Source organism: Tamandua tetradactyla, chromosome 7, assembly GCF_023851605.1.
Source record: "Tamandua tetradactyla isolate mTamTet1 chromosome 7, mTamTet1.pri, whole genome shotgun sequence".
Classification (NCBI taxonomy): domain Eukaryota; kingdom Metazoa; phylum Chordata; class Mammalia; order Pilosa; family Myrmecophagidae; genus Tamandua; species Tamandua tetradactyla.
Genome location: NC_135333.1, coordinates 134267760 through 134295033, shown reverse-complemented (window position 1 = coordinate 134295033; position 27274 = coordinate 134267760). Strand labels below are relative to the sequence as shown.

The following is a 27274-nucleotide window of genomic DNA, read 5'->3' as shown; positions in this document are numbered from 1 at the left end:
GGAAAGCAAGGGGCCCTCTTCTCAAGCATACCGAGGCATGATGTTAGTCAAACATAGGCACTGCAAGTGTTTGATTTTTCTCACTGTCTTTGTACAGTCCCACTTTCTATCTTTATCACCTTTGTAAACTCTCAGTGTTAAGAGAGGGCCTCCATCTCTAAACCATCAGAGCCTATCACACTTGGCTTAAGGCTCACCATTCATACTTAATTGACTGAGAAATGAGTTCCTCTGATTTTGGATGTGGTGAGCAGTTTTGGACTCCTTTTCTTAAGTTCCCAATGAGATATTCATAACACATTAGTCTTGGCATTACTTTTATTGATGTCATTACTATAATATGCATGACTTATTGTTGAAAATAAGCCAGAATGACCTAGCAGAAGGATGCAGTTTGAGAGGGAAAGGGCACATTCTGAATGGCTGTACACTTCAGCCAATCAGAAGCCAGTGCCACATACCCCCATCGCGGTCCCATCTGTCTTTCACGTCAGAGAACCCTGTTGTCTCTGTCAGGTGCAGTTGTCAGTACAGTCCTCTTGACATCAGTGCTTCCTTTTGAGGTTTTTTTGCAGAGATTTATATCTACTTTGTACCAGGCATAGCACTAAGTGATAAATATGTATTTTCCCATTTAATCCTAAATAACCCTATGACTTCTATTCCTATTTTATGGAAAGGAAAGTAAGGTCGGTCTAGGTAACCTGTCCAAAGACACAGAGCTAACAAAAGGTGAAGCAAGGATTTGCTCACACTCTGCCTGACTTAACACTGTTTTTACTGTCACTGCCCCACTCATCCCCATCACCATCTGACTGATGACCCTTCCCAGATCCTATATCAGAAAAGCAAGAGACAGGATTTTGTGAGTGCAGTTAATTTGTTCACTCTCCTTTTTAGTTGTGACTGAATTGTTTTCAGGAACAAAGGCTAGCTTTATTTTTTATAAAATCATAAAGCATCCTTTGTGACAAGCACAGCAAATCTGTCATTTCCCTCCTAAGTCTTAAGCATATTTAGAAGAGAATGGTTCACGTTTTTTGCCAACGTTGCAGTAAAATCTCTATTTGCAGTGCTATTTCAAGTCAAATAACTTGTTTTACTTGCTACATGTTGTATATATGGTTGCAATTAAAATAAAGCTGAGTGATTAAGAATACGTGTATATGTGTATCCATGTGTTTCTCCAATGTATTTTGGAAGTTTTATGAGGCTGTTTGAGTCAAGTACCCTGACTTGTAAAGTAAGATCCAAGAATGACTCAAAATTATAAAATGTTCTTAGAATGCATTGTTGATTCATATTTAATTCGCTTGAAAATTTAGAAGATTTCACCTGCCTTGAAACACAGAAAATGTTATTTCAACAAAGGGTAGAGAATGTAATTTTCCACCTTCTCTGATAGTATTTGAGCAGAAAAGAATACATGTTCTTCATAAGAATTAAGCTTCTGACAATGACTTTAAAACTGCAAGTATCAAAAGATGGTAGATTTACCTCTGCTCCCACCCAACAAGCCCCTTTTAAAATGACAGTCTAAAATTTTTCAAAACACAAAATCCCAAAAGGGGGGGGGGGCTGGAAAAGGAAAATAGATGAAAACCAAATTTGGAAGTTATAAAGAAGACAGAGAAAGATAAATTTAACTAAAATGCCATAAGAGAAAGCTGAGAATGAACCTGATTTACATCCTAAACTCCCCCAAAGCCCAGAAATTATTGGAATTGGGTACTTCTGGAAGTCAGAGTGGTTGTAGAGATGTCAGAAAGATTAAGAATGAATTAGCACCTCAGATGCCATCCTCCTTTCAGCGAAGCCAAGCACCCTTACCCAACTCATGAAGAGACCTAGAGTTTTATTACCTGGAAAAAATGAAATGGAGGATCAGACCAGAAGAACACAGCTGAGTGTAGCCATACAACTCTAAAAACAGAGATAAAAATTTACATACTGAATGTTGAGACTGCCAGCCCTCCTCTCCCAGTAAGCTCACAGAAACCAGGAAGCCAGGCTTACTAACCTCAGTTTGGAAAACAGAATCAAGGCCATCTGACCCAAATAAACAACCTGGTCCAAACTATACGGTGAAAAACTACAGTCTGGAAGCCTCAGTGAGATGCTTTCAACCAAGCTTTCAAACAACTTTTTAGACCACACCCATAAAAATGAGCAGACAACCAAGAAGAGAGAGGAATTTGAAGAAAAAAATAAAATATGCATCAAAACAAAGAAGAAAAACATAGCAAACAGCACATGGAGGAAGAAGAAAACTATCATTACTATCACTAGAAAGTTAAGATATTATACCCCCCTCCAAAAAAAAAAAAAACAGTTGACGGACATGATGATAAGTTCTGAAAATATTGTAGATAACTCAATGCTTGTGGCTCTAGTAACAACATAAACACTGACATTGAAGATAAAAGTGACAACTTTGGGGAGTACAAGGGTAGTTCAGTAGTAGAATTCTCACCCGCCATGTGGGAGACCCAGGTTTGATTCCTGGTCCATGAGCTTCCCAAAACAAACAAGCAAGCAAACAAACAAAAATTCAACAAATGGTGCTGCAATAACGGGATATTCACATGAAAAGATAATGAAATGTGACCCCACCATACAGCATACAAAAAAAAGAAAAATTTTAATTAAACTTATTTCATAAAATATGAGGGGGAAAAGGGCAATATATTAAACTTAAAATATATCATATAACACTGTATTTTACATCATTTTTTTTTCAGGCTTTCAGTCCTGTATGTTTGACAGTTTAGTTGAGATTTCAAGGAGTTTTGATGGTTTCTTCTTTCTTTTTCAGGACTTAATAACCTCTTTTTAAAAATTAAAAAAAATATATGACAAGAAAGAAACAAACGTTCTTAACATATGATCATTCCATTCTATATATATAATCAGTAATTCATCACATAGTTGCATATTCATCATCATGATCATTTCTTTGAACATTTGCATCAATTCAGAAAAAGAAATAAAAAGACAACAGAAAAAAAATTCATACATACCATACCCCTTACCGCTCCCTTTCGCTGATCACTAGCATTTCAATCTAAGTTTATTTAAACATTTGTTCCCCCTATTATTTTTATTCCATATGTTTTACTCCTCTGTTGATAAGGTAGATAAAAGGACATCAGACACAAGGTTTTCACAATCACACAGCAACATTGCGAAGGCTATATCATTATACAATTTTTATCTTCAAGAAACATGGCTACCAGAACACAGCTCTACATTTTCAGGCAGTTCCTCCAGCCTCTCCATTACATCTTGACTAACAAGGTGATATCTATTTAATGCGTAAGAATAACCTCCAGGATAACCTCTCAACTCTGTTTGGAATCTCTTAGCCATTGACACTTTATTTTCTCTCGTTTCACTCTTCCCCCTTTTGGTTGAGAAGGTTTTCTCAATCCCTCAATGCTGAGTTTCAGCTCAATCTAGGGGTTTTCTCAATCCCTTGATTCTGAGTCTCAGCTCATTCTAGGATTTCTGTCCCTGGGAGTCATGTCCCACATAGACAGGGTGAAGGCAATGAGTTTGCTTGATGTGTTGGCTGGAGAGAGAGGCCATATCTGAGCAACAAAAGAGGTTCTCTTGGGTGTGACTCTTAGGCCTAATTTTAAGCAGGCTTGACCTATCTTGTGTGGGGTTAAGTTTCATATGAACAAACCTCAAGATTGGGGGCTTAGCTTATAGCTTTGTTTGTCTGCACTACTTGTGAGAATATCAAGAATTCAACTTGGAAAAATTGAGTTTTCTCCCTTTTTCACCATTCCCCGAAGGGGACAAATATTTTTTTATTCACTGTTCAGATCACTCTGGGATTTATCAGGGCATCACTCTGGATAAACCAACAAACTCTCATGCCCTACTCAAGGTTCCATGTATTTATGGTGTTCAGTTAAGCTGTCTACATAAGTTATATTAGAAAATGCACTAGTCAGAATATAAATTTTGTACCAAATAAATATTTTTTGCTTTAGTCTCACATATAAGTTAAAATTAAAATATTAATTGCTATCAATTTTCAACACCCTGCAGTAATAGCATTCTTATGTTCTTCCTCATTCAAAAACAATTTTTTTTAATTTGTACATTTAGTCACTATCATTATACACTCTAGGCATTCCTAGATTGTCCCATCTCAGTTTTTATCATCTATTTTTCTTTCTGATTTCATTTGTGCCCCCAACCCTCCTCCCTCTATCATTCTCACATTCAGCTTCATTCGGTGTTTTAACATAATTGTATTACAATTAGATAGTATTGTGCTATCCATTTCTGAGTTTTTACGGTCAGTCCTGTTGCACAATCTGTATCCCTTCAGCTCCAATTACCCAATATCTTAACCCTATTTCTATCTCCTGATGGTGTCTCTTACCAATGAAATTCTCCAAGTTTATTCACTAATGTCAATGAGACCATATAGTATTTGTTCTTTTGTTTCTGGCTAATCTCATTCCGCATAATGTCCTTCAGGTCCATCCATGTTGTTACATACTTCATAACTTTATTCTGTCTTATGGCTGCATATTAGTCCTTCGTATGTCTATCCCACAGTGTGTTTAGCCAATCATGATGGATATTTTGGCTGTTTCCATCTCTTTGCAATTGTAAATCATGCTGCTATAAACATTGGTGCGCAAATATCCACTTGTGTCCTTGCCCTCATGTCCTCTGAGTAGACAATGGTATTTCCAGGTCATATGGCAATTCTATACTTAGCTTCCTGAGGAACCACCAAACTGCCTTCCACAGCGGTTGTACCATTTGACATTTCCACCAATTATGGATAAGTGTGTCTCTTTCTCCACATCCTCTCCAGTGCTTGTCATTTTCTGTTTTATTGATAATGGCCATTCTGGTGGGTATGAGATGATATCTCATTGTGGTTTTGATTTGCATTTCCCTAATAGCCAGGGAAGTTGAACATCTTTTCATGTGCCTTTTGGCCATTTGTATTTCCTCTTCTGAGACGTGTCTTTTCAAGTCTTTTGCCCATTTTGTAATGGGGTTGTCTGTCTTTTTGTTGTTGAGTTGAACAATCTCTTTATATATTCTGGATACTAGACCTTTATCTGATATATCATTTCCAAATATTGTCTCCCATTGTGTAGGCTGTCTTTTTACTTTCTTGATGAAGTTCTTTGATGCACAAAAGTGTTTAATTTTGAGGAGTTCCCATTTATTTATTTATTTATTCAGTGCTCGTTCTTTGGGTGTAAGGTCTAGGAAACCACCTCCTATTACAAGATTTATAAGATATCTCCCTACATTTTCTTCTAACAGTTTTATGGTCTTAGATCTAATGTTTAGGTCTTTGATCCATTTTGAGTTAATTTTTGTGTAGGGTGTGAGTTACGTATCCTCTCCTCTTTCATTCTTTTACATGTGGATATCCAGTTCTCTAGGCACCATTTACTGAAGAGACTGTTCTGTCCCAGGTGAGTTGGCTTGACTGCCTTATCAAAGATCAATTGTTCATAGATGAGAGGATCTATATCTGAACACTCTATTTGATTCCATCGGTCAGTATGTCTCTCTCTATGCCAGTACCATGCTGTTTTAACCACTGTAGCTTCATAATACACCTCAAAGTCAGGTAGTGTGAGGCCTCCAACTTCATTTTTCTTTCTCAGGTTATTTTTAGCACTCTGCCCCTCCAGAGATATTCGGTTATTGGTTTTTCTATTTCTGAAAAGTACGTTTTTGGGATTTTAATTGGTATTGCATTGAATCTGTAAATCAATTTAGGTAGAATTGGCATCTGAATTATATTTTGTCTTCCAATCCATGAACACGATATGCCCTTCCATCTATTTAGGTCTTCTATGATTTCTTTTGACAATTTCTTGTATAGGTCTTTTTTCTTTGTATAGGTCTTTTGTATCTTTAGTTAAGTTTATTCCTAAATATTTTATTCTTTTGGTTGCAATTGTAAATGGAATTTTTTTCTTGATTTCCACCTCAGATTGTTTATTACTAGTGTATAGAAACACTACAGATATTTTAGTGTTGATCTTGTAACCTGCCACTTCTCTGTACTCATTTATTCACTCTAGTAGTTTTGCTCTGGATTTTTCAGGGTTTTCAACATAAAGTATCATATCATCTGCAAACAGTGAGAGGTTTACTTCTTCCTTTCCAATTTTAATGCCTTGTATTTCTTTTTCGTCTAATTGCTCTGGCTAGAACTTCCAACACAATGTTGAATAACAGTGATGATAGTGGATGTCCTTGTCTTGTTCCTGATCTTAGCGGGAAAGTTAATAACATTTTGTTGCCCTCATTTCTAAGGCACCCGCTTGATTCATTTGATATCTGCCCCCATATGGAAGGATTATTTGGCTTTCTAAGTTGTGATCACTTCACAAAAGAGATAAAACTATTTTGTACCTAATGACCCCATGAGATTTAACCAGCTCTGCCTCCCCTTTTTATCATACTCTGTGGTTTCATAGCCAGTGTCCAGAGCTGTGGTGTTTGGATCATAATAGTAACAAAACCAAACATTTGTTAGATAGATGAATATTTCCGTGGAGAACTCGAATCCAGTGCAAAGCACCGACAGTGAGTGGTAGTGTGTTCTCATTCGAAGGGTCACAAACTCACAAGTCACTGAGTGGTACTGGCCCAGTAAGAACAGTGATAAATGGGATATTGAAGTCTCCATCCAAAGGGCTAAGTGGGAAAATGGATCCAATTTTGTTGGATAATAATAACCATAACAGTAAACAAGTACATACCAAATGCACAGGTCTAACAACTTCATGTGCCTTTACTCATGCAATCCTGAAAACAAAACTCTGAGGTAAACACCAGTTATTATTCATCATCATTATTTTGCAGATGAGAAAATCATAGCTTATAGGGGTTCTGTCCTCAACACACATAGTCAATAAGTGACAGTTCCAGGATTTGGGCTCAAGCACTCCAGCTGTCAGGTCGAGGCTATTGACCATTATACCAGACTGCCTCTCTAATTTTTAAAGAGAAGCCAGGAATCTACCAATTTTTTTTCATGAACAGGCACTGGGAATCAAATCCAGGTCTCCAGCATGGCAGGCGAGAATTCTGCCACTGTGCCACTATTGCCTGCCCTCCACTAATTTTTAAATGTTGGCAACTACTTCAATGTTTTTAAAGCTCTACAAGCCAAACAAAACATGCTTGCTTTCTAACTTCTGCCCAGGGATTGGCGAATGAAAACATGGTGCCTAGGTGTGCAGACAGAGGATGCATTGCCACATTCAATGTGCATGGTAGTGAAAGCACCAGGAACTGATACAGAAATGGACCCACTCCTGGGTTCAGTTTCATCATCCCAATAGCCATCCACCCTAAGCACAGTTTACAGGATGAACCATTCAAGTGTCAGGTATGGACTTGGTTAAAAGAGAAGGCAGAGTCTAGCAAACAGGAGAATGGACGTTATGCCATGTCTGGAGACCATCACAAGTTTTAAACCTCTCTGCAAAGCTCTGTGGCTTTGTCCAAGAAGTCACAGTGCTATTTTCCTCTGTTACAACAATGATGTATTTTTGCCTTTACTGTTGTTTTGTTCCATAGACCATTCAGTGGAATGTGGATTTTTTAAAAAGCCAAAGGAAACACTGATGTTATGTGGCAAAATATTGTGTAAATACATTGGCAGATGCTGGAAAAGTTGTATTTGCTGGCAATAACAAAGGTTTTATTTTTGCACCCTATGCCCAGAACATTTTACAGTTTTGAGATATGACACAAGTAAAAATGGTAGGTGTTTATAGTTCTCTATATCAAAGCACTGAGTGAAGTCTTAAATTATGAATTAATTGTAGAGAATAGAATGTTTTGCTTACTTTGCTAGAAGCTAAGAATAATGATTGAATGAAGTCTCACTAACATTTACTATGGACCAATTTATATAGTGGGTAATGTATTAGTATGTACTTTGTTTTTTCTTTTAATTTTGTGTTGAGATATTAAACCATCTGTTCTCGCACATAAACATTTTCCTAGAATTCAGAAGAGATTTTGGAGAATGATATGGTTCTGTGATTATTATGGGTGATTAGACTGTTTATAATAAAATCTTACTTTAGGGGCCTTTTAGTGTCTTAAAAAGGAAATCATCCTAAGGCTCCAGGTTGGCAAAACATCTCTCAGAGGCAAATTGTTTTGTTTTCTTACAATTGTTGGTTTTGTTCATTTTAAGTATCAAACTTCTAAATTACATGTAAACTTTCTAGGTCAAGATAATTTTTTTAATACCTGTATGGACTGTAATTCCTGTTCAGGATTAATTATAAATAAACTGTTGCTTCTAATTGCATTTTATTCTCATCAAATGGACCTATTTTTAAGAAAATGTATAAAGCCCCGAATTGACCGCTGTGCAGGATAATAGTTTTATATAGAAAGTCAATAAAAATTACATGGATAGTTTAGAATATGATCGTGTATCAATATATAATTAAGTAGCAACACAATAGTTATTACTTTAAATGAAGTATAATAGCCACATCTCAAAATATTTCAGTGTTTTCTAGGTCTGAATTAGTGGGCAGAATCTACAGATTGACAGTCTACCTAGCAAAAGATTTCCCTGTAGAAAACAAGCTTAAATCAGTGATTCTAATCCATTTTGCAACCCAGTTCACTTGAGGAATATGGCACATCCCATAAATAGGGTTCTCATCACTAGAAAAGAATAGAGGAAGGCACCACATGTCAATTCCATTAAGTTGAGTCTCCAGTTGATGTTAATACTCTACTCTTGGTTATTTCACCTCCCCTCTTGAGAAACACTGATTAAAATAGATTTAAACCTGTTAGGTAACTTTTATCATTATGTTTTCTCCAATTGTAAATTTTAATTAGCTTTGCTTTACTCTCTAAATTTATAAATATGTTAGCAATTACATTTTTTAATCAAGATATATCATGCACATTTTCTAATTCATTTGCTGATCATCTTTGCTTTGAATACAAACTGTACTTGTATTAACCGTTGTTAGAAAATGAGGAAATGCACAGTGGTGGGTAAATCATGGATATAAAGATGTCACTATTCTATCTTCATTATTACAGCACCATCCAGTAGAAAACCAGGAGATCCCCTTGTCATTTCAGACATCAAGAAGGGCAGTGTGGCACACAGGTAAGGAAAAATGGATTGGCTGGTTCATTCCAAGGCCTCTCTTCATTGAAGCAGTCATGAGCCCTTCTGCTCCCAAGGCAGACCTTGCTGAGGGACCACCGTACTCTCAATTTCATGCTCTGGGAAGCTACTATTAATTGTTCAGATCTGATATCCCTCATGGGATTAGCTGATTAGATCTCTGCCATCATGTTGATTTATTTTTATACCCGGTATAGACAATTAGCCGGTAATGTTTTTAGGGATCTTTCATGAGCCCATCATAGATCCTCTTTCACTGTCCAGGTTAAATTTTGATAATGGCCTCAATCACATGGGCACCCCACTAGGAGATGAGAGCCTGCAGGAGAGCTTTGCTAAATGCTGGGAGCATGTTCCCTAGGCAAACCAAATCATAGAGCCTCAAATAAGGTCCTTGTTTCCTATTTGGTCCACGCTTCCTCAAAGTTAGCCTATGAGGGTTAATGAGGCCAATGGATACTAACTTCTTAACCTACAATATACAAATACCAAACTTTTTTTATTTCACAGATCAAAACTATATCGAAATTATTGCAAGATCTGAGATAAGATTATTAATGTTATTTTCCAAATAAGGATATTTTAAAAATTCTATTATTACGACCATTCCATTTAAGAAATAATATTTTACCATACAAAAAGTAGGAAAGACTTTACATGAGTTAAAGTACAGGCTAAGCTACTATGAAACAGTACGTATATATACAGTGGTTCAAACGAAAAAGAAATTTGTTTCTTATGTAACAGGAGGTAGGCAGACAATCCAGGCTGGAGGAGCTTGCTCTGGTCATTACAGGGTCAGAAAGCAGAGGATGGGTAGGGACAGTTCAAGGCAAGCAAGAAGTTGCTTGTATCACTTCTCAATTCCAGTGCCCAAACCCGGTCCCATGTCCACAACTACCAGCCAGGAAGGCTGAGAAATGTACACTGTGGCTGTAAGGCCATGCATGTACCCACTAAAACCTGGGAGATTCTATTACTAAAAGAAGGAAGGGAGAATGAATTTGGGGAACAATTAGCCATTTCCATCATAGATATAATGCACAAAGCATAATTCTTCCCAAACATGACAATTGTTAACTTTCTTACAAGTATATATACATGTACATATACTCACAAAAGCACATATGCACATCGTATTCTCATTATTTCTTTCATTTCATAGTAGACCTTGAAAACTTAAAGCAGATGTGCACTAGCAGAGTATTAGACTCTCAGTGGCCACTTGCCCATAGGTAGCATCTGATTCATCTGCCTTTCCTTCCTCCCTAGTCCAGCCTCAGTGAGTTTCCAGGTACAGATAAAAACGGCAGAGGCTCCGAATCTCAGGCCTCTACTAACTCCATCCTGCCTTGACTCGTCTAACTCTCTCAGCCCTCTTCTAGTATCCAGAGCCCCAAGGATCAGAAACAGACTGACCGTGTGGCCAAGCATGAGGGCACTCAGTCCTCTGCAGCGCCTGGCCTGTTGTCTCTCTTCCCAGGAGCCTTAGATTTCCTCAATGAAGCCTCTCTGGTTGTGCCAATTTAATTGAAGAAAGAAATAAAATGAAAAATGCTTTTAACACTCTGCAATTTAATGTCACAGCAGCCATCCAAAATAAGATTGGAAACGAGGGTGGGGGGAGGAGGTTGTCAATAAAATGCAATTTAAAAACAGCTGAAGAATTTCGTTTTCCTTAAAGACTACCATAATGCTACATTATCCTTAATGCCTCTTTAAACGACCTGCTTAAGTGCTCAACATTAGTCATGTATTACTATGCATTTACTAACAGAACTGGAACCCTGGAACTTGGGGATAAATTACTTGCAATAGATAACATCCGGCTGGATAACTGTTCCATGGAAGATGCAGTTCAGATCCTCCAGCAGTGTGAAGACCTGGTGAAGCTCAAAATCCGCAAAGATGAAGACAATTCAGGTATTGATAGCATCCTTATTTAAGACTGGTTTTTCTAACTGCCCATCTGTTGCAGAATATATTAGATCTTGGCATTTTACACACAACAGCTGGCTAGTGACATCGCAGCAGTGTTTTCCATAGTTAAAAGTGTCTTTACATTGTGGGTTGACTCTGTTCCTGTGTGAGTTTCTCACTTTGCTAAAAAAAAAAAATGTGGGTTGAATATAGTATGAATTTTAAATAAGAGCGCCCATAATGATACAATTAAGATATTTTCGTTGTATAAACATTTTATAATTATATTAAAATAATTTTTAAAGATCAAAACTAAATCATCACCAATACTACCACCTTAACACAACAGAACAAGTCATTTTTTAGCATCTGTTGATATTTCCCTTATGTAGTTATAACTGAATATTGCATTTTTTGCTTAACTTTATATTGTAAACATTTCACCATTTTACAAACCTTTACTATCTGTCATTTTCCTTGACTGTCCCAAAATGTACTTAGCATTCTTCTCTTCTTAGGTTACTTCCATTTTTCCATTATTATGGATAAGTATTATCACAGGTGTCTTTATACATAAATATTATGAATTTTTCTTTTTATTGGATTATTCCCTTGGGTAAAATTATGAGAAGAAGGATTTCTGAGTCAGAATGAAGTTTTATGATTCCTAATGAGTCTTTCATCATGTTGCTTTCTAAAAAAGCTATATCCATTTTTAGTGCCTCCAATCATATAGAAATACAGTGAAGCAACACTTCTTGAACTTTAGTAGGCCTCAGAATTACCTGGGCACTGTTCCCAGAAGGGGCTGAGGCTCTGCATTTCTAACAAAATTCCAGGTGACACTGAGCCTGCTGTAGACCGAGGGCCCCACTCTGAGTTGCCCTTCAGTAGAAGCCCTTCTGTCTGGATGTGATAACTTAGGCTTCATTGAAAAAGTCAGCTAATATGGGGAATTATAGAGAGTGATATATATCCATAAGAAAAAAATTTAATACTTTACCAATCTTATGGGTGAAGCCATATGGCTCTGCTGATTAGGGTTCCAAATTTTGGGTTTTTTTGTTTTTTGTCTAAATCATACACATAACATATAGTTTATGATTTCCAGTTTTGGTGTGTGTTTATTTGTAATACAGTGAGAATTTAATGAATTTAGAGCAATCTGAAAACTTATTCCATTTAAATTTTTATTATTTTCCCCTGTGTTTTAGAGCTTTTCTTCTGTGTAATTCACAATCAATTTTTGCCTAAGACACCCACCCTTTAATGAGACTTTTCAAAGCATTCAACTTGGTTTCAGAAAGCCACTACACTCACTCATATATATGTTATATAAGATTAATTAAGCTACATAGTTACAATAACAAGTGCAACTCGTATAAACGGGCTTGGGAATAAACATAATTCACTACATTTTTAAGCTCATAACCCAAGTAGTAGAAAGAGTAGAAATGTGCAGGGTTTCTAGTGAGAAAAGCCTGCTACTCTCAAGCATTCCATGGCATTAGTCAGCATAGTTTATAAAAAGGATGGAGAAACCCAATTAATCCACTAAATTGGTTAAATGGAGACTGGTTATGTGAGCTTCTACATATATAACTCATATCAAGCAATAATTAGTTATTGCCAACACTCTAGAATTAATGGTCATTGTCAGGCCATATATTTATGATTCCTATTCAAAGTCAAAGCAAAAGCAGTTACATTCATCAGTACGGTTTGTCATTATGAGATATATATAGACCAAATATATTTCATAACCTACATTTAAAATATGCATAGGTTTTATACTCATTGTCATTCTTCAAGCACCTGATTTTCTGTGCCAATATTTGCATTCCTCTTCTTATAGGTCTGCTTCAGTTTGGACTTTCTTTTTTGGGAATTATTTCAGAATAGGAATAAAGCTTCCAGCATCGTTCTGGGTTCTGTCCTAGTAAAGAGGCAAAGCCCTGTTGGGAAACCTGTTTTGCATGATTTGCCAGGCTAAGCACATCTCCTTGCAGAGTGAAAAGGCGAAGTCAGACATGAATATGTATGGTGCACATAAGTTGGCAATGTTCGCAATTTCAAAGCCAGGATGTGCAGATAGGTTGGCAGGAGTTCCAGAAACGACTGAGCACTTGGAGATCTTATTTTCATTTCCCAATTTCCTTTGGCTCTTTTTTTTCTCCTTTATAACTTTCTCCCTACAATCCCAGTGCCTAATAATTTTGGTGTTTTTTCCTACTTATTAGGTATTTTTTATTTTTAAGGGCCCCTATTTTGAAACCCAACATCCTTCAATGGAAAACCACATACATACCAAAAGTAAAAGTAAAGTAAAGATGGTATGAGAGACATATTTACCCAAACCCAATTTGCTTAGATCAGTGTACTAAAGTTATATGCTCCTTTAGGCATGTTTTTATAGCAGATCGCTATTTGAATGTTATCCTCTGGTCATCTATTGAGAAAAATTTTGGTAATCCTAGCACTCTCTTTCCCCTCATAAGAATATAAATATTTGTCACTAAATTATCTTTTATTCAGAGCAAAGCAACTAAAACAAAACAACATTCAAAATTTAAACCTTGGTTACAGGCTAGTTCAGGTCAGACTATGTAGATGTAAAAAGTAAAAAGGCCAAGCTTTAAAATAAGACCTGAGTTTAAATTCCAGCTTTACTGCACTTGAGCTGTATGAGTTTGGGCAGTTACTTAACCCGTCTGGTTGCATTTTCAGTAAAATGCAAATAATACTAGTCATCTCAGAGAACTGCTGCAATTTGTAGAAAGAGATATTTTCAGCGTTCTATAAGTAGGGGGTATTTTTATTATTATCACATCCTGAAATCTTCCCTCACATTTGTTCTGGTCTTTCATCAAAATATAACTAAGTGGAAAAAATAAGTTTTAGTCATCACTACAGTCACTGATTTTGAAAGTTTGATACTGTGCCTAATTCTGAGATTATGCTGGTGATTTGAACTATCACACTGAATCATTGCCACCCTTTGATTCAATGTTTTAGAATGGTAATTAATATTCAGTATATATTCTCCAGCCCTTGAAATGTTGCTCATTCTAGTTTTGGACTTTCTGTACTCCGGGAATATTCCAGAGCCTTTTTTGACTGTCTGTTCCTCTCTATCCTTTATTGATTATTCTCTCATGAGTCACAGAAAGTTTTAACCGCACAATATAATTTGGTTTCCTCAGCTAGCAGAGACTGCTATTGGGCTTAACAGACGTTGCTTTAAAATGTAAGCATTTCTTCCATCCATACTAGCCTGATTGCTCTGCCATGTACCTTGTCCAAGGAGATGGTAGAACTATTCCAAAACGTTATTAAAGTCCCTGTTTTTCATGAAGTCATGCCATCAGCATAGGCTGCCAGGTACTGAGCTGGGGACTGCCACTTCTTAGATGAAAAGCACTCAGTCCTTGTCCTTAAGTCAGTCACTACCTAAAAAGAGAGATAGAAGAAAATCAATAATTAACAAAATGATAAATGTTCTAGGGGTGCCCAAGATGGTAAGAGAATGTGGAGACATCTGTTGGAGCCTGAATAGCACAAAGAAATGCTTCTAACTGTCTTGATCTTCAAAGGGTTTGGGAGAGAGTGATAGAATTCATCAGAGAATGAGTATGAGCCAAAGCAGGAGGCTAGAGAGAGCATGGCATATTTGGGGAACTCCTAATTGGCAGATGTGGCTGAAGCATAACTCGTGTGTACAGATGCAGTAGTAGATGAGCTAGAAACGTACACTTAAGCCAAATTATTGTGGCCCATGTAAATCATGTTAAGAAATTTGAACTTCACCCCAGAAGACAATGGAGAGCCTTCAGCATATAAAGCAGCAGAGTGGGGTCATAGTATGTCTTAGTTATAATTGTTTACTAAAGTGTTGAATGAGGCAATCAAGAGAGTCTGAATTTACTCTATTTTTACCCAACTAGGGGAGATAATAGAATGGAATAATAAAAACATCAGACTGGTTTACAACTTATAAGCTGGGAATCTTAACTTCTCAGAACATCAGTTTCTTCATCTATAAATATCCATTTAATGACTAATTTCATATAGCTGTTTTAAGGATCAAAGGAGATAATATATTTAAACATTCAGCACAATGTCTGGCACCTAGTAAGGCCTAAAGAATGCTAACTTTTAAAAGCCACCATTAGGATTTTTAAAAACTAATTTTAACTTTATGGTGGTCATATATTTTAGAACACTTAGGGTTGTGGGGTTCCCCCCTCTAGATTTAGTCACCTGCAAGAACTTTTGTATTTGTCACCTTTCATTACTGAAGGACTATGACTCAAGTAGAGTGGAATGGTTCTTGCATAGTCCAAGGCTCCAGTACAGTGGCTGCTACCCAATTCCCAGGATCCTAAAGATGCAAATTACTGACTTGAAATAAAATCTGTAGTTTTGCCTCAATTGCATCATTGTAAATGAATAAAGTTTGGAGAGCGGGCTAGAGGCTGAAAAGGAACCCTAAGACAAAACAGTAGAAGATTTGGGGGATTTGGGGGAAAAGATGGAGGTTGCCAATTCATCACACATAGTTTCCATGGGCTTTTTTTGTATTTCCTTCTTGGCACATTTCCAGTCACATAATTCAGCTGCTAATTGCTACTCTATTGATTTAGAGCACCTCACCTCTAATATATGGAAAATTTTGAGAGACCACAAAGTCAGGATTTTACCTTTGCAAACTCTAATCTGTACATAGAAGTTACTCTAGGCTACATTTTGTCCTTTCTGAAGCAAATTACCTTTACAATTTCCAAAGAGAGCATTATGTAGATATAACCTTAGTACCGGTTAAATCCGTCCTTCAAAGTTTGGGCTTTCATATTTTCTTTCAGTTCCTGAGTGTTAAGCCAAGCTAAGTAACTAACAACAGCTTTTTCTCCTAAATCCTAGAGTGAAATAGTAGAGATGCCTCACCACTTGCTTCTAAGAATGAACCTGGCTATGCTAGGAGCAGTGATAGGGGAAGTATATTGGCAAGAGAAGGGTGCCTGCCAAGGGTAGCCTGTGACAAGAAAAAGAAAGTATTCTTCCCTTTTCTTTTGCTTGATCTCTCAAAGTAATGACTCTCAAATTTGAGTGTGCCTCCACATCAACTGGATGCCTCAATAAAACAGATTTCTTGCTACAACGTGGGTGAATGTTGAAGAGATCATGATGAGTGAAATGAACTAGACACAAAAGGACAGAGATTGTATGATTTTGCTTATATGAAATAACTAGAATATGCAGCTTTATAGAGACAGAAAGTAGATTACAGGTTACCAGATGCAGAGGGAAGAGGGTATGGGGAGTCAGTGCTTAACGGGTAGACAGTCTCTGTTTGGGATGAGGGAAAAGTTTTGGTAATGGATGGTGGTGAGAGTAGTGCAATATTGTGAATTTAATTAATAATACTGGATTGTGTGCTTGAAGGTGGTTAAATGGGAGATTTTATGTTGTATACATTTTACTACTATGGCACACACACAAACACACACACATACACACAGATTACTGGGTCTCTCCCCCAGAGTTTTGTATTTCTCCAGGTCTGGGGTGGGGCTGAGATTTTGCATTTTTAAATTTCTAGATGATACTGAAGCTTCTGGTCCAGCACTATGCTTTGGAAAGCACGGTCATGGAGGACCATTAGCTAGCTTGGAGACTTAAAAATTACCACTTAACACAAAAAGAAAATTTGAATTCTACTTTTAAACACTCGACAATACCTTGGAGCAGGAATATTGTCATTTAGCACATCATTCTGACATGACCAGGAAGAATGACCACACAACAAGAAGGAAGCTGAAGTTAGTATTGTTCCACATGGGTTACTTTCTCAGGCCTAACTCTGAAAATTGGGCCATACCCTCAAGTTAATTCCATCACTTTTAGTTGATATGCACTTTGGTTGACCTGCATGTTTATGCCTTCCAATGGCTCTCTCTCAAATCCATGCTTCCTATTTGGCCACAGAAGCAGCTGCCATTATGGATTCAAGCCAGATAGTTTTCATTTTGTTAAACAGGCAGCAGTCAAGAAGCCTGAAAATAACATTGCACATAAGTAATGCTGTAATTTTGCATCTGTTGTGTGGTCCCATTAATTTTCTTAACTAGAGCTGAGTGAACAAACAAGGAGGCTGGCCCCCTTTTACGTCTTTCACTAATAGTTGTAGACCTTCTGTTGTAATAGAAAAGCTGCTTATAATATCATTAACATCTGTTTAGGCTCATTTTGAAACTTACTGGTGATCCTGCATTTCTTTCTCAGAAAGTTTCTGTTCTGGTTAAACACTGTAGGTGCTCCATTCTAGACTGGAGCAGCTGCAAGGAGAGAATATCTTGGAGCCTTCCACCTCCAAAATGGCCTAAGCATCCCTTTCTAAATGGCAGTTATTACCCTCCTAAGCTGCCCAGACTACAGATGCCAGTTGAGCTAAAGCCCAAGAAGACAGATGGAATTGGAAGTGCAGCCTGAAGCTAACTCAAACATTCTTGGAACTTAAGAGGGAACTAAGCTTGCTGTTTCTCACAATGGCAACACCAGGTCTTTGTCTCACACTTTGAATGAGCCAGATTGGGTTTACATCACCTGCCTTGGAGAAGGAAACCAAGACTTTGGTGAATTACAGAAACTGGTTCCCAAAGCTCCCATAGAGACCTCTTCCCTCAGAACCATTGACCACATGCTACCACTCATTCATTTGTTCATTCATTTGTTCAGCAAGCATTTATTAAAGTCTCTTTGGTGCCGGACTTGATTCTAGGCTCTGGAGATTTGAAAATAGAATCTCTATTTTCATGGTGTCTCTATTCTGATGGAAGAGACCAGTAAAGAGATAATTCAATTTGAGAGAAAAATTATATGTGATAACATGCATTCTTGATGGGGGTAATATATCCCCTAAGGAGCAAAAATTGGTTCTTCAGGAGAAAAAGTTTTAGATAGTACAATGATTTGTGGCCCTCCAAAGCTTAATTCTTCCTAAGTAAACCTTATTCCTTAGTATTTGATCTTTCTCATTAGGGGAAAATTTTAATTAAATTTTTTTCCTACAGGGAAGGGGCAAGAATCAAATAAAAGGTTGGGAACCATTAGAGGAATGCATAGAAGCTAGGACATCTCCTAGGAAAGGCCTCCACCCCAGAGAGAAACCAAGGAGACTTCTTGAAAAATAAGACCTCTGCACTAAGTTCTAAAGTATCAGTAGGAATTATACAGAGAAAGAGATGCAAGAAAGATAATTTTTGCAGATGGAGTAACTTGTGCAAGGCTAGAGATGAAAGAAAAGTGCTTTTCTAGGGAACCGCAAGTGGTTCCATAAGAAGAGAAGCTAAGATAGTGGTAGCTTGAGCGCAATTGGTCTTGACCCTCTGGAGAGGTAGATGTTCCAGTTCAGCTCATAGAAGAGGATTATATTTTCTTCTTGTGTCATTAGGGAATCAGTGAAAAGCTTCCAGTAAGAGAGGATCATGGTAAGATTTATGCTTTAAAAGTAATCTGAAAAAGAAGAGAAGGAATTATATGTTGGCAGCACTGGAAAAAATAGATGGAAGGTTGGGGAGGGGAGATGGCAAAAACTGGATCCCAAGCAAGAAAATCATTTAAGAAGGAACCATTGCTATGGTAAACTGGATAGAGCTGAGATGGCATCTTCTAGAACAGGTGATAGTGGGATGCCCTGGGAACCTTGGCTTGTGGGCAGATGTGCCAGAAGGATCTGGATAAGTAAGGAAGTCAACTAATAAAAATCTGTTTACTCAAGTCATACACATGTTTGTCTAAGGTAGTTTTCTTTTTAAAAAAACATTTTATTGTGCAAACTTAAAATATCTACACAAATAGAGAAAAATAGTTTAATGAACCATCATGTATCACCTAGTGTCAAAATTATTAACATGACCAATCTTCATTCCTCTACACTCCACTCCAGTTTCCCCACCCCACTCACACACTAGATTGCTTTAAAAAAATTTTGACACCATATAATTTCATCTTTTAAATATTTTAAGGTATCCTTAAAAAGGATTCTTTTAAAAGACTTTTAAGGCATAACTGAATAACATCATTATATTTAAAAAATTAACATTAATTGTTAATATCATCAAATATCCACTGTTCACATTTCCTGATATCTCATATATAGAGATGTTGCTGTTTTATTTTAACAGTTGGTTTGTTTGAATCAGGAGCTCAAAAGATCTACTCGCTGCTTTCAGGTGCAATGTCTCTTTAATCTCCTTTGTGTGTGTGGCTGGCTGGCTGGCAATTTATTTGTTGAAGAAATCAGAAATCAGCTTCCATTTCTACCATAATCTAAACTCAGCTTCACTTCTCCCTATTTCTTCCCCCAGTGTGGTCACAGCAACATATTTTACTTACTTAAGATACTGGCATTTTTCTGATTTGAGTCTCCTTCACTTTCTAAACCTGAGAATTCTAACAATTGCCTTCTAGTTATAGTGAGTCCTCAGATGCTACTTCAGTTTGCTAAAGCTGCTGGAATCAATATACCAAAAATGGGTTGGCTTTTCTCAATGAGAATTTATTAGGTTACAAATTTACAATTCTAAGGCCATGAAAATGTCCAAATTAAGGCATCAAGAGAAAGATACCTTCCCTGGGGAAAGACTGCTGGCATCTGGGGCTCCTCTGTCACATGGGAAGTAACATGGTGCCATCTGCTCATCTTTCTCTTGAAAATGTCTCCAGGCTTCTGTGGGTCCTTGTTCCTTCTGGGGAGTTTCTGTCTTAGCTTCCCTGAACTCGCTCCAAAATGGCTCTACCTTTTATCCTCTCATAAAAGACCCCAGCAAGGAGAATAAGATCCACCTAGAAAGGGCTGGGTCACATCTCCATGGAAACAACCTAAGCAAAAGGTTCCACCCACAATAGGTCTCTGCCCACAGTGATGAATTAAGAGAACATAGGCTTTTCTGGGATACATAACAGATTCAAATTAGCACAAATGTCTACAGAAAAAAAAGCCCCTGCATAAGAGGGCCTGAAAGCAACTGTCCTAAGCCTCTTTACTCAAACTCGGGTATAATTCTGTCATTTTTGTGACACAAGGAGCAGAATTGTCCAAAAATAACACATGGCACTCACTTGGAGTTGCCTGAAGTATGAACTAACTAGAACCAGGCTCTCCTTCTCCCAGGGAGTGGTACTGTACCCACACTCAGCTTCCCATGCACCCAGTGGCTTTTTCTTCTGGACTGAAGAAACTCAGACTTCACAGGGGCCTCCAGGTTTCCAAGTGCTGGGCCAACGAACATTCTGAGAAACTCTCATGGAGACTTGATGCCTGAATCCATAATCCATGGTGCCCATTGACTAGAGCTCATACTTGCCCTTCAAGGGAGAGCAGTAAAAGGTCATGTTTCTTCCTCTGATGTATATACCCACACTGAACAGCCAGCATACCCAGTGGTACCAATATTTAACAATGCCAGGAGTTTTGGATCAATTGACTCATCCAGAATTTTACCCAGAATATCGTTGGTGGTACAAACTGCAAAGTACATGTAATCTATTCAGGAATACCCTATTCATTTATTTCAAAACAAGCTCTGAAGGGTGATGATGTATCATAATGTAGAAAAATGTAGACTTTTGACCTCTGTCATTATTTGATTACCTGAGTCCCAATGCTGCTATCAGCAGCCCTTGGCCAACCATCACCAATGTATTGGCCACAACTCAAGCAGCAGGCTGGGAGCAGTTGTGAGAACCATCAAGGGTATGGAAGCTTGATGTGGAAAATTCTCAGCTTCCAATATAACTATGGATTATCATAATATAATATAGAATTAATATAATGTATTAATCAAATATAATTAATGTAATATATTTAATAAATACAAAATAATAATATAAAATTTTCAAGATAATATTGGAGACAATTTTTATATGCTCAGATATTGGTTTAAGCATTGCAGTACGTGGTAAATAGTTTCTCCAAATGTCTCTGTGTGGAGCTTCTTAGGAGTAGAAGCATTCAGGAATTGGAGGCAATGGGTATATTCCAGAACTCCCCAATCTATGGCCAGAAGTGAAGTAAGCCCTCACAGGGAAGGACACATCACTTTCCACATTACTCAGTAGACCTTTCATTTTATATTCACCGTAATTCTTCACTGCACACACCGATAATTGAATTGTCAACTCAATCTTTTCTTTTCCTCCTTATTTTAGGGTTTCATATTATAAATAAAGAGCTTCTCATTGCAAAAATGTGACTTATTAATGCTTCGCTATGATTCAAAATGACTGTGAAAGCTGACTGTTTTGTTTAAGTAGCTACTAGACCATGTCATTGTATCCTAAGGTACAAGTGTGAAATGGCTCCTTAACCATTCACAGTTTCCAGGTCCAAGGAATAAAACAAGAAATGCTCAAGAACTTTGATCATATCATGAGGAAATAAAACCCTTTGAATTCTGAGATTTCATATTCGCAACCCTAACATAGTCAAGACCCCAGCTATAGTGAAGATGTCTCATGACATCAGTCATTTGGGCCAGTGCCACAAACATTCTTCCTAAATTAATGGCAAATAACAAAAGATTGGTTATAACAAAGTGGCAGCTTGGTACATGCTACTGAAAAGAATAGCTGGCAGTGGTTCTTCATTTCAAGAGCAGAGGAGAGATAATCATTGAAATTTCTGATTTAATATCCATCAACTTATCAATCAGACTCATTTTTTTAATGCAAAGTCAGTGGAATTCTAGATTTCCTGGCTCTGTCTGAAAGCTAAATTCTGTAAACCCCACTTAATCATGTATATGTTTTCATTTGCTCCAACCCTGGGCAAAATCAACAGTTCTATATTAAAAGTTGGCTTGCTATGTTCTAAGAAATGATCATGATGATGAATATGCAACTATGTGATGATACTATGAATTACTGATTATATATGTAGAATGGAATGATCATATGTTAAGAATGTTTGTGTCTGTTTATTGTTATATATATATTTTTAATTAATTTTTTAAAATTGGCTTGCTTATAAAACCTGAATAAAAATTGCATGGCCCAACCTCTTCTTTGTTACTGAATAGCTCTCTCTGCCTGTATTGCCTGTGCAGCCATGTGTTCATTCCACAGGTATTTATCACCCCTTTAAAGTAAGCCAGGCAAGCATACTTTAGGCTAGGCACAGGGACATAGCCTAAAGACCCACAATACCAGTTGGGTGGATTATTCACAGATTTAAATTGTGCTATTGGGCAATGCTCCCCTTCACTGGTACTAATGATGACTCCATCCGTATATTAGAATGCAAGATCCTATAAAAAAAAAGTGTTGCTTTCCAAAATAATTGAGACATAATGCTTTGATGATGCTGTTTTGAATTTCCTATTTTATATTTGAATATGTGTGTCTTATGGCTTTGCTTTTCCAAAGAAACCAATTATCACTCCTTGGCATTTATTGCAGATGAGCAAGAAAGTTCCGGAGCAATTATTTACACTGTGGAGCTTAAGCGCTACGGGGGGCCCCTTGGCATCACAATTTCAGGAACTGAAGAGCCGTTTGATCCAATAATCATTTCAAGCCTCACTAAAGGGGGATTAGCTGAAAGGTAAAATTTGAAGAAACTGCTACAATTATTACCTGTGTCTGAGATAGGCTTCCTTCCTCACTGCCACATAAAAACATCCTCTCCTCTCTTACTTGGTTGTCTGTTGACTTTTCAAATCTATGCAAAGGATTGATTTTAGAGCATGGGAACTCTCAGTCAGAGCTCCAGCTTGACTTGCAGGCCATAAAAGACGTCATGAGCTTAGCATTGATATTACTCTCCAGAAATGTATAAACTGACCGCAATTGACTACAGGTAGATTGATCTTGTGTCCATTTTGAGAGGAGGAGACCAAAGTTCAGGGAGGTTAAAAGGCTTGTCCAATTTAATCAGCAAACATTTACTGAGCCTCTGTTACCTGACAGGTGCTGTGCTTTTAACTGCTGTGTTTTCAGGACGGAGGATGATGACACAGCCTTCGTCAGTAAAAATTTCAGGAAACAAAGTGTAGTGACTATCTTAATAATATCTTGCAATTTGGAGTATCCCTTTGTTTCTTTGGCAATGATGTACTGACACCTGCCACCTGCCAAAACTGCATTTCTTTCTGAAGTGTGCTATGGGGTGTATTCCAATCCCCATAACCATGTCTTTCTTCAACAATCTAGCTCAGCAGCGCACAAGACATCCTTTATGCTGGCACTTGAAGACAATGGTTTGTAAAATAGAGGCGTAGAATTTTGGAGCTAAAGTTGCCTTAGAAGTCAGCTCACCCAACGTCTTTATCTGTCATATGAGGGTACTGAGATAATTCAGGGTTACCCTGCTGTGATGTAATATTCTGATATTAACGGAGATGCCCATGGTTTGGCGTTCTTCAGGCGTCCCCCTTATTTCCTGTCCTAGGTGTCTCTGTTAGAGAGACATTAAGGAAAAGATTAATAGTCATCTGACTCAGCAACCTATGGGTAAAGTGCTCTGTCGCTTATGATATAGATCTTTCATAAGCTGGAGATTCTTTGTGAAAGAATGAAAATATCATTTCTGTGAAAAAAAATAATTTCCTTGAGAGTAGATGCATTGGTGGACTTGTTAAGCAGCCCCTCCTAGCCTGTATGACCCTGTGCTATCTCCACTGGACCCAGTTTCTCTTGCCCCACATAGCTGGCCCTGCAGCAAGCTGGGGTCAGAGCACCCAGTCACAAGCAGTGCCCTGAGCTGAGTTAATCCCCATGGCTCACTGCGTCCAACCCTCATAAAGGCCAGGACACTCGAGGTACAGGGGACTCCGGCTCGGCAGCCTTCAACCCACGTGCAAAGGGCTGGGTTGTTATATTTTCCCTGAACTTTCTGCTCAGTACCCAGTGGTCTCCAAATAAACATAGATAAGGCAGAATCAGAATTATAAATTCTGTCTGCAGTTCAGAATTACGGGGAGTGATGGAGATGGTAAGAGAAGCAAAAAGATCAAGTGTTCATGAATAAAATAATTTAAATTTCTATATTCCAAAAGTGTGCTAAGATGTTTTCCTATTTGATTATCATGGCTGCCCTATGAGATGATCATCCCCATATAAATGATAAGGAAACTGGCACTAGGGAGGTTAAAATAAGTTACCCTGGTCAACACAGCTGGCAGGTGTCAAAGTTGAATTCAGTTGTAGCACTAATTGATCCCTGAGTTCAGCCCCTTTCGATTCTTGGAATCATCAGCAGGGAAGGCCCCGTCACACCAGGGGGTGTGGTGTATGTCCCCATCTCTCTGAATCTCACTTCTGGTGAGCTGGGGTGCTAATTGTGTTAAACACTTTAAATCTATAGAAGTAAAGAGTACTTCATGCTAAATATTAGTGCAATTTGTTCATTTCCTTGAATTTTTAGGAGAATTACGAAATGACTCGGCTTTGGGAATTTTTTTAAAAATGCACAAGTCCATTTTAAAAACCAATTAAAACAAATTTTCTAACTTCATATGTAATTAAAAAGTAATTCATAAAAAAAAAGTAGAGGACTCCCAGGGATGAATCCAGACCTGGCACCATGGGATCAACAATTCCATCCTGACCAAAAGGGGGAAAAGAAGTATAATTAATAAAGTATCAGTGGCAGAGAGAGTTCAAATAGTCGCGAGGCTACTCTGGAGGTTGTTCTTCAGTTAGGCCTGGCCACCTATCATAACCTGCCAAATCCCAACCAGGACCATTCCAGTCAATCCTAAAGAACACCTAGGGCAATATATAAGATTCCACAAGGGTTCCAGGCACTAGAGTAACTTGTGAGACGCCTGCAACCTCCAGATGGGTCCCTGATCCAGATAGGTCCTGAAACCTAGCCCAGTCTCTACAGAACATCAGATAGTTCCATCTTCCTACCGCATATTAGTGACAGACCCTTCCAATATCAAAAATTTAGAATTGTCATAGCCCAAGCACCCCTAAAGAGAGGGATGGAAAGATCAAAGGTGATGGTGGAATTATACATAGAAAATAGGACTTAACAAATGAATGTGAATGCTGAATCATTACATTGATATCTCTTTTAGTCTGCAGTATTTTAGAGCAGCTAGAAGTAAAAACCTAAAATTGTGAAACTATAACCCATGTCCAAGTCTGAAATATGTTCTACAACTAATTGTGCTGTTATGCTTGGAAATTTATAGGGTTTTTTGTATATATATGTTATTATTCATAAAAGAAGAAAAAAAAGTCAATTGTGATGATAAAAAAATATTTAAGCCCTCTAGCCTCCTATATTCTGGAGCAGCTAGAAGGAAAGATATGAGAGGATTGTATAGTAGCCCATGAGACTCTGGGATCTGTCCTGTAAGCACTTGTTGAAGAGGGCTTTGAAAACTATTGCTGTTTTCTTTCTTTGCTTTGTATATATGTTATACTGTACAATAAAAAAGAAGTGATTTATAACTGATGCAGTTGTCTTAGAACATTCCCCTGAAGAAAGCCAGGAGAAGTAACCTCGAGAGACCCTTGCCAAGTCTTCATTGTTAGGAATATGTAAAATGTGTCAGGGAATTTATATTCAGGTGGCTCACCGGGATTATTTCTACCTTTCCCTGTACTACTTGGTGTTTCAGAACTGGCGCGATCCACATAGGAGACCGAATCCTTGCCATCAACAGCAGCAGCTTGAAAGGGAAGCCTCTGAGTGAAGCCATTCATTTGTTACAGATGGCAGGAGAGACCGTCACCTTGAAAATTAAGAAACAGACAGATGGTAAGTGGGTCGAAAGCCACAATTAAGGATTTCCAGAGCATTTCCTGCACGAAAAGAACGTGCAAGTGTCTGTGTGTGTATTTTTAAGGAAACGGCTTTCCAGTCATGGAGTATTTGAGTATCTGTTTAGATTGACTCTGATGCTTAAATTCCTTTCCTATCTTTAAAGCCCAGTCAGCATCAAGTCCCAAGAAATTCCCCATTCCCAGCCATTTGAGTGACCTGGGAGATGTGGAGGAGGATTCCTCTCCAGCTCAGAAGCCAGGCAAGCTCTCCGACATGTACTCTTCCACAGTGCCCAGCGTGGACAGTGCTGTTGACTCGTGGGATGGCTCTGGGATAGATGCCAACTATGGGAATCAAGGTATATCCAAGCCTTGGGGATGGCCAGCAGAGATCTTATCATTGCTGCTTCCATTTTTTTCAAAGATTCACCCTCTGCTTCATGAGGAGACTATTTATTGACATTCAGTCTGTGCCAGTGCAACCACATTGAACACACTGAATACCTTCACTCACCTGACCTTGTACTTCTTTCTTCCTGATGCTGATAAGTCAGAACATTTATTGAGCACTAAAAGGCTCCCACTAGTTATCCAAAGATTTGATCCATAGCTTGTTCTTCAAGCTTAAATTAACAATGCAAACCATGGTTTGTACGGGGCACATCATTCAATCAAGTGGTTCACTAGAAATAGTCCCCACTGTTCTCTTTTTAGCAAGCTCTTTACAAAGATGGACTGGGGAGTGCTGAAGGTATGCATAAGATTTGTGGCCCCATTTAATGCTGCCTCTTGCTGACTTTACACAGAAACTTGTGGGGTTTTCCCAAAATACTTATTATTAGAGACTTGTAATCATAATATATGATATGCTTAGATCATTTTTCTTCACAGAAATTATATTCATAAACCCAATGTGCATTATAATTTAAACCTTACTCAAGAATATAAATTGCACCCAAAGTATTGGAATATAAACTAAAACTTCTTTAAAAAATATGTTGCCTTTCCAGTGTGACACAGCACACACACACAAAATGTCAAAATTTTTTCACCGTATCTTTGTTATTTCTCATCTGAGCCTTACCTTCTCTTTAGTGCCTTGTGTAAATTCTAGCCTCTGAAACTCTTTCCTGCTCTGGGCTTAAGTCAACCAGAAGCTAAAATAAATAGACAGTTTGGAAATCACATGTATGAGTATGAGGGTTACTTTTAAATTAGTTAACTGTACTGTTAGGAGACTTTGTATCCAGTTTTCTCTCTTCTTGGTTCTCCTAGCTTTCTCCTCAGCCTGCCTTTTTCTTTGTCACTCTCTGTTCAGTTCTCTGAAGAGTGAAGGATATTTTTTGAACACCTAAAATAAAACTGGGACTTTAACTTACCTGGAAATTAATTTTT

The 27274-nt window shown here is 37.8% G+C and overlaps 1 protein-coding gene and 1 long non-coding RNA gene across 8 annotated transcripts in view; one reads left to right on the top strand and one right to left on the bottom strand.

Annotated features, from left to right (window-relative positions):
- Positions 1-27274, top strand: part of GRIP1 (glutamate receptor interacting protein 1) — a 733183-nt gene that overhangs the window by 663833 nt on the left and 42076 nt on the right. For 6 of the 7 annotated variants that reach the window (XM_077111339.1, XM_077111343.1, XM_077111338.1 and 3 more), the window contains exons 14-18: positions 9091-9160; positions 10959-11104; positions 22559-22703; positions 25735-25874; positions 26044-26238. In XM_077111339.1, coding sequence (XP_076967454.1) covers positions 9091-9160; positions 10959-11104; positions 22559-22703; positions 25735-25874; positions 26044-26238 — 696 coding nt within the window. The remainder of the gene's footprint in view (positions 1-9090; positions 9161-10958; positions 11105-22558; positions 22704-25734; positions 25875-26043; positions 26239-27274) is intronic. The other variant, XM_077111341.1, reaches the window with a different exon arrangement.
- Positions 10743-19960, bottom strand: LOC143642665 (uncharacterized). Its single transcript, XR_013155785.1, has 3 exons — positions 19729-19960; positions 14396-14551; positions 10743-11284 (listed from the first exon to the last, which is right to left on the bottom strand). It is a non-coding gene; the product is annotated as an uncharacterized LOC143642665 (long non-coding RNA).